General features: G+C 31.1%; 1 protein-coding gene across 1 annotated transcript; it reads right to left on the bottom strand.

Moving 5' to 3' along the window:
- Window positions 1–4,229: 4,229 nt before the first annotated feature.
- Window positions 4,230–8,481, bottom strand: ARF (ADP-ribosylation factor). The gene is made up of 7 exons (NM_001354077.1): window positions 8,373–8,481; window positions 8,048–8,215; window positions 7,011–7,081; window positions 6,638–6,757; window positions 5,361–5,479; window positions 5,096–5,177; window positions 4,230–4,621 (listed from the first exon to the last, which is right to left on the bottom strand). Exons 2-7 carry the CDS (start codon window positions 8,193–8,195, stop codon window positions 4,616–4,618), a joined length of 546 nt encoding a protein of 181 aa, NP_001341006.1. The 5' UTR covers window positions 8,196–8,215; window positions 8,373–8,481; the 3' UTR covers window positions 4,230–4,615.
- Window positions 8,482–8,504: the final 23 nt, after the last annotated feature.

The following is an 8,504-nucleotide window of genomic DNA, read 5'->3' as shown; positions in this document are numbered from 1 at the left end:
GAATCGAGACATTTTGTTTTACATGTATCACTTGATATTGTATTTTCAAGTCTCCTAAAATAGAGAAGAAATCCTGAGTTAAAATTGATTAGAAGCGAGAAAATTTAAAATAAATATTTGCATGTGTTAAATTAGAATACATAAATATTTTAAAATAATATTTAAACCCATGATAATTATATATATCTTTTCAACTAATATAGCGAAAGATACGATAACGTTGTGTGTCCATATTTTTATTTCGTTATCACATTTTTTGTGTTAAAATTGATTTTTTTTTCAATTTATCTTACTATTCATTCACTTGTATAAATGTAATATATAAAACTTTAATTATTGGTTGAGAAAATCACTATTTTAAGAGAAATGATAGTTATATTTACACACTTTTTGACTCTATTATTGGTTGAGAAAATAAAATTCTTGCCCAAAGCCTGCGTATTATTGTCATTCTCTGCATGGACTCTTAGTGGAACACTGGGAACGGTATTAACACTGCATTAATTTCGTCATTAACTGAGCTGTTATTTTCAATGTTACACAATAGAAAGTCTGTTCATTTGCTAATTCATGCGCACTAGCCATTAGCTGCATTCCTCACGGTTTTGGCTTGGAAGTTGAAACCATCCAGAGGCAATAAAATTGCCATTAAGTGATTCATTTGCATCCTATGCGTCTCTCTCAATGTTTTTATTCATGTTTTCTATGAGTTGATTTCGTACTCAGATAGTCATATGTTTATAAGATTTGCAAGATGTACTATATCTTTAAATTCAAATTATATTATATTTTAAATTATAATATTATTATTTTTAAATTTGTGCTAAATTACATTTTCTTATATGTAATAATCGAAAACGAGTATTGAAGGATTTATAACCACTCATATACCTGCTGCTTAACTAATTAGACCCTCTCGGTTTTGTTAAATTACATTTATAATGATTATGTGATTATCTTTAAATTAAATGAAATCTTATTTAATGTTAAATTCTATTGTCTTTTAAAATATGATTATCATAATTATATTATTATCTTCAAATTTAAATTTAAAATGTTATTTTTATATTAATTTGATTCATTGAAAAAATATAATAAAATGATGTTAATTTATACAATGAAATAATTTTATATAAAATAATATTTACTTCGTACATTTATCAGAGTTAAAATGGTATTTAAAATCATATTTCTCTCCTTTCTATCAAATAGGTATAAAAAAAAAGTCATTTAAATATGATTTTTTCCTCTTTTCTTTTCTATCAGATAAAGAAAAAGAATTACTCCCAAGATCAAGAATATGTACATGGGAGCTGAAGAAAAGATTGTTTTGAGAATAAAAATGAGCTTGAGATTCTTTTTGCCAATGAGGAAAACGAGTTGTACATGTTTAGAATTTCAACTACGGTGTAGAGTAAGAGACTTTGTGAGAGGAAATCATCAATCTCATGCTCTTTTGTTCTCTTGTGAATTGTCATCATCATCTAGTGTGGCACAAGTTTATTGCTCGATATTCGTTTATGTTTTGGTTAGTCATTTGAGAAAGATTGTTACTTGGGACAACTTATACAATAATTACACCATTAGGGCAATAAGGTGTGTCCTTCTAATGTCACTTCTATGATCGAATATGACAACTTAGTTAGAAATACATCAGCCAAAAGAAGTTGGGAGGAAACCTTTTAGTGTATGACTATTAATTCTAGAGGTAAAATCTCTAAGCAACCTAATAGCTAAATCAACATTTAGAACATTTAGTATGATAAAAAAAATTTGTCCCTCAAAATATATAATTATTCAATTTTAGCCCCTCTAAATATTTTAAAAAAATCAATTTAGTCCCTCTAAATATGTAAAAGTTTAATTTTAATTCCTCTAAAACATGAAGTAGCACCCATTGTTAGGCATAAGAAAAAAAAATTCAGTATGTAAATATGATCCAACAACTGATTTAATCTATTTTAATTATTATTAATGGATCGGATTTTTTACCACATCCATAATTTATATCCATTTATAAATTTGAAACTCACTTTCTTTTCATATTTTCATATAGTTTTTAAGTGAAAAATCCAAAGTGTATTGTTTTGACATTTTCATACAGTTTTCATCCGCGGAAGGCATCTTTCCTCTCTCGTTGCGACACTTGCACTCTCGTTTCGAAAATTTCTCTTCGTGAGGTTCTCTCAGCTTCTTAGTCTCAATGATTCATCAATGCTTTTGATTTCGTCAACTCTCAGAAAGTATTTGCAATTTTTCTCTGTTTCTCTCTTGTTTTATCAATTTTTCTTTGCAGGATCTGATTTTGAAATCATCACTCTGTCTAATGTGATTGTAGAGTTCGAATTTGTCATTGATTTTCACTTTAAGATTACTCTTGTTTTTTTTTTTTCTTTTAGGTAGAAGCAAACAAAATTGGCGAAGGTTAAAGACAACTATGCAAAGGTTTTATTTGTGATTGAACTTTTTTGCTTTAATTGATATTTAATTTAATTGCTCTGTAATGGTGAAGTACCTATATGACTAATTCCATTTTCCCTTTTATGAGAAATTGAGCAATTCATCATATATAGACTCATTGTGACTACTTATTTTGTTTGTTTCTTATAGAAATTATTAGGTGGATATTATGTTTTTTTTTTTTATTGGAGTCTTATTTTTTATTATCAGCTATTTGAGTCCTATTTAGGAGATTAAGCTCACAGTTTTCCTTGTAAAACAGAGGTGCAATTGGACTCATTCAACTTGTCCAGTTTAATTACTAATTTTAAAAGCTTGAAGGCTAATTATCATCTTCTGTAAGGTTATATGGTCATTGGTTGTATAAAGTTAACTCAGTTATATTTCATAGTGGACAGCTGCTGTCCTTTCTAAGCATGATTCCTGTAGGATATAGCATTTTAGTACAGTGCATTCTGAAGTCCTTAAATAAATAGGCCAAAAACTGAACAGGAAACAATGGCTTACCTTAAGGTGAGTGATCAATGAATTAGTGGAGCACCTGGGTCACATCCCTTACAATTTTTTTCTTTTCTTTTGGGCCTTGGACAATGCTTCATTTTTTGAGTCTGTGCATTATCAATTTCTTTGCCTGCTTACACGCATAAGTTGGTATTTAAGGATATAGTAAATCGATGTGTTTACTGCGTGATTCACTTGGGAGAAGAACCAAGACATACATTACAGAGACAGTGTCTCATGCTGCTTAAAGGAAATTTGAGCACACTGCATTATGCACACATGCCAAAGCACACAAAAAATAAGCCTAAGGTTAGTTAATGATTGAGTGACTTGGACATTTCTGTTTGTCTAGCAAGTGTTTTGATGTTGTTCATTGGCAGATATAAATTGGTTCGGTGTTTATTTTCATAATCAGGTAGTTAAAATCACTTTTCTAAGACCTTTCATTGATGCGTGCTTTCTTCGGTTTAGGCTATGTCAGATCAAATTGAGCAAATGGGGGTCGCAATAGAAACCCAATAGAAGGTTTGTTTTATTGAAAATATTATTTATTCATATTTTTTAATACAGATGTAACATATGTTCATTTCAATTGTAGTAGGATTGTATAATTTAATATATCAATGGTGACAGAGTACCCATTAATCTGTTAATTGATCATTTGAAAACCTTCTGTTTTAAAAATTGTGTTAGATGGGATTGAGTTTTAGTTTACATTATTGATTATTGATTGATAGATGTTCTTGGCTTGAAAAGTAACATCCTGGAATAACTAATTTAATTTACTTAAAATGAGTAGTGGTTTATTTGAATAACTAATTTGATTTATTGATTGATACCTTTATTTCCGAGTCATATCCTGTATATCCACAACCGCAAAGCTGTATAACATCTAACATCTAAGTGGATATAAATCGAATATGATCAAATCCTGTATATCCACTTAAATGGATTGAATTTTGAATCCAAATTGTATTTTAAAAAATATGAATCTAAATTTAAGATTCAATCCATTTGAATAGATATGGATTGGATTCTTAAAAATTCAATCCATGCTCACCCCTACCCATTGTACTAGAACACATGCCAAGGGATGACACATCAGTCGGTTAGTCACTTCAACATTTTAAACCAAAACCGAACATTAACCCTATTTTTATGGACTTAAAAACATATTTAACCAAAAAAATATTACATAACTTTCATAAAGAAATTTGAGCCACTATAAATGAGGAGTAAAATTAAAGTGAAACATAAAAAAATAAAAATCCTGTGTAATGTAAGAATTAAGTCCCAACAGTTTGTTTACACAATTAATTATCAATGTTTGGAAAACCGGACAAAACCGATCTTTTAAACTGAAAAATTAGTGAACTTTTCAAGAACAAAACGCATGGAAATATATTCAATCAAAAATCAAACAAACAAGATGTAAGCAACACAGCACGCACGCACAAGAGGGTGCAAGAGTTCCAATTATAGCTAAAAGTATTAGCTAATTTAAGCAATCATACAAACCCAAGTTACACAAAAGAGAATACTTCTAGCAAGCATTCTGCTATTACAACATTCGCTAGAAAAGATAAGCATCTTTCTCCAAGAACCGCCAGACTCGCATGAAATCACCAGACAAGACCAAAATTTTTCAAATGTCTCATGCCTAAGAAAACAGAAAAAGTTGGTAAGTCGCCAAATATAAAATCTAAAATAACAGACATCATGTTATTAACTATTTAAAGAGAGCTGTTCAGTCTAAAAAGATTTTTACTTCCAATTTTCTATTTACCCGTATTCTTCCTTACACTCTCGTCTTCTCCCAATTCTATTATCTAAAAATGAATTTTTATAAACTATCTTATAAAATAATTTTTAAAAGCTAAAAAAAAAAGAGCTAAAAGTGTTTTAAAACTGAGTTATAAATCAATTTAAATCTATTTTTTTAGTTAGAACATATTTTCTTAGAAATTTGTATTTGAAAATCAAAAGCGGAAAACTAGCAAGCACCCAAAACATGTCCTACATTTTTTCCTAACCACAGGAGGGAGGGCAGTCATATGAATATAAACAGATGACAACAATACAAATCATGCAATAACAATTTAATTTTAATTAGAGCTACACCATTAAGACTTACTTTGCTGGCAATGTTGTTAGAAAGCCAGTCCAAACCCTCATAGAGACCCTCTCCAGAAGTTGCACAAGTGCTCTGGATATACCTGAAATAAATCAAACCAATGGATGAAAAAGAGTTGCTCAGAAATGCAAATCTCTTCGGTAGAAGTTAATGTAGCATTATAGTTACAGAATAATCCCCGAAAGTTCCCTCATATATGCAAGAAATTTCAAATCAACATTTTTATCAAGTGAGTTTATTTTGATTCCATATCAGATCTTCATACCAGTGGCGTTGACGGAGTGAATGAAGTCCAAGCTTGTCAGTTATTTCTGCAGCATTCATTGCATTAGGAAGATCTTGCTTGTTGGCAAAAACAAGCAAAACAGCATCTCTAAGTTCATCCTGAAACAAAATCAACTTTTAGATTCAAGCATTAACATTATAAATTTCCAATACACAGTCATTTAATTCCAAAATCCTTTATTTACCATTATCTTCAATTTGGGTTGGGCATACCTCACCCCCAAAAGCAGCTCATGAGGTGAGGATTGTTCGTTTATTTATAAGTTCTACTTTAGCCATATCTCAACACCCTCCTAATATGTCTAGGATTGGACATCTGGAACATCGAGATTGTACGAATTTTTTTTATAGTGCACAGAGCAAGTCGCAGGAGTGCAGGACTAGCTATTTTTTTATTATATTGCACTAGGAAAGCTGTGGGGGCCAGGTAGATTTATAGACAATAGGGAGTTGAGATTCATAACTGCAAGGATTAACAAATATCCTAATTACTGTAATTCCATAAAGACAATCCCATACTATCCTCTTTTTTACATTAACTCTTTTATATTCTTAACACATTACATGGGTAAAAGTAGGAAATAATTTAGATAACAAAAATCAGCAGGGAAATAGTGTGAAAAAGAATCCACACAACCCATGTACATAGTATCAGTAAACATCACAAGAGAACACAAAAAAAAAGCTGAAAAAACAATAAATATCTTGGTCAATGAGTCAGTAGTGCACCAAAGCATTCCAATTACATCCATCAAGTCTACAGAGTTTCTATCAAAGGTCATAAATGATAATTAAAAAATTCCCAAATCAACGCATGATGTAATAACCTCTCATTCCTTTTCCTATTTGTGTGTTTTATCTTTTGGCATTTAAAGCATACATAAACACTCCTGAAGAAAATTAAATGTTAATATGGTTACCAAATAAGACTCTTAGCAATAAGACTCCCTCTCCTCCTAAAAAGATTTTCAAAAGACTTACACTACACTACATGAAAGAGAACTAGGAAGAACACTATTAAAATCACAAAACGATAGATAACAAAGTATATGATGGAAAAGGGTGTAATAGGGGAGCATTTATGCACTTATGCCTTTGACAGTTATTGTATTTATTTAATAATGGAGCAGTGAGTCATGCAGAAGCTATGTAAGTTGTAATTCTAAATTCTAATTTGCAGTAAAATATCTATCAACTTATCACTGGTGTTATCAGGATATATGGGAGTAAAAGTAACACGGCTATAAAAACATATACCTCATTCAACATTCTGTGCAGCTCATCCCTTGCCTCAACCACTCGATCTCTATCATTGCTATCAACCACAAAAATGAGACCCTGAGTGTTCTGGAAATAATGCCTCCACAGTGGACGGATCTGCATATAGCAACTAAAATTGTAACAAAGTTGCATAAACCTTTATAGTAGATAAAATAAAATAAAAAAAGATGTGACAATTGAATAAACAACATCAGACATAAGTAACCAAACATCCCACAGACATAAATAGTACTTAGAACATGTAAGACAGTTAAAGGATTAATAACCATAACCATGCATGACTTTCATTAGCTCTGTGTTACAATTACAACAAGAACAAACAAGCATAAAGAGACAAGAACAGCTTTACCTTGTCCTGACCACCAACATCCCACACAGTGAAGCTGATGTTCTTGTACTCCACAGTCTCAACATTAAATCCTGCAGAGAAAAAAGCGACTCTCATTAATTTATACATGTACAACCATAAGAGGACATTCTGCTTTATCAAACCCAATTCCCAACATTTAAATTTCCACCGTCAGTAATAATATCAAAGTATATAAATTAATAAGTGAAAAAAATAATTCAATAATGCGGATCACTTGGAATTTGTGAAATAATTTTTTATAGAATAGAATGTAAATTCTGTTGATCCCACCATTGAATCTATATACCAATAATTCAAAATTGACTCCTATAAGCATATAGCATAAACTTCCACCTTCTCTGAATTGCCACAATTACTAAAAATGTTATTAGAAAGAAACAACCTGTCTTTCACGCACATGTATTCCTTAGGCGTGAACTTCTATTTTGTAACATCCCTTATAATTTCCATAATGAAAAATAACAACACAATTATCGCCCCCAGGGGATTCATCAATTTCTTTTATCCGTAAGAATTGAATTCAGTAGTAACATGAAATTTACAATACTCACACACCTTGCTCAACCAACGGAGCTAGACCCCCTTGGTAGGGGGATCCATCAATTTATGTAACAAGTTCAAATTTTCATATATATTAACAAAATCATTAACAATACGCTAGTCTGAATAAAAATTTACAGGTGTGTGATGTACATAATTATATTTTTTTTTGCCGCATGTATCTTCCTTTCGAGGCAATCCTGTTCCAGACACCGTCACACACTAAATGTGTGCAGCTCTCCTGGCTGATATTCATTCGAGTCTTAGTTCGCACGTTTGAATTATAATTATAATAACTACAACTATTATTATATTACCACATAATTATAATTATAATTCAAAGTAAGAGAATTAGAAAACAAAAAGTGCAATAAAGGTGTTTTTTATTTATTTTTGAAAGGCAACAATAAAGGTGTGAGAACATATATTAAAAAGGAAAACTAAGGAGTAATAATAGTGAGGAGAGTGAAAATTACCGATGGTGGGGATAGTGGTGACGATTTCTCCAAGCTTGAGCTTGTACAAGATGGTTGTCTTACCAGCAGCATCGAGACCTACCATCAGAATCCTCATTTCCTTCTTCGCAAACAACCTGCTGAACAGCTTCGTGAACGACAACCCCATCTTCTCTCACTTCTAAATCGCTGATCCATCGCAGATCCATCACAATTTCATTCCAATCACACACCAAAATCAATCATTATAATTAAAAAATTCAAATGAAAGAAAATAAAAACTGGAACAGAGAGAGATCGAATTCGAAAGGGATTATTCAATCGGAGAGGGATTGAATTTGCTTACCTCTTCTCTTTCGTTCGTACTTCTGGTTTTCACTTTTCCAAGAGAAGAGCGAATCGCGGATTTTTTTTTTTTTTTTTTTTGTTCTCGGAGAAAGAGTGAGAGAGAGATCGCAGTTACACTTCGCACCGTTAT

Source organism: Glycine max, chromosome 19 (genome assembly GCF_000004515.6).
Source record: "Glycine max cultivar Williams 82 chromosome 19, Glycine_max_v4.0, whole genome shotgun sequence".
In the NCBI taxonomy this organism is placed as follows: Eukaryota; Viridiplantae; Streptophyta; class Magnoliopsida; order Fabales; family Fabaceae; genus Glycine; species Glycine max.
Note: the sequence above shows the minus strand (reverse complement) of the source record. Positions and strands in the feature narration are given on the sequence as shown.

Bases quoted from the DNA above. Each gene is read 5' to 3' on its own strand.
- ARF (NM_001354077.1), bottom strand. From the start codon at position 8,195: ATGGGGTTGTCGTTCACGAAGCTGTTCAGCAGGTTGTTTGCGAAGAAG. The intron at 7,082-8,047 runs GTAATTTTCACT...TTTTCTCTGCAG, and splicing joins CACCACTATCCCCACCATCG to GATTTAATGTTGAGACTGTG. The intron at 5,178-5,360 runs GTATGAAGATCT...GATTTATTTCAG, and splicing joins TCACTCCGTCAACGCCACTG to GTATATCCAGAGCACTTGTG.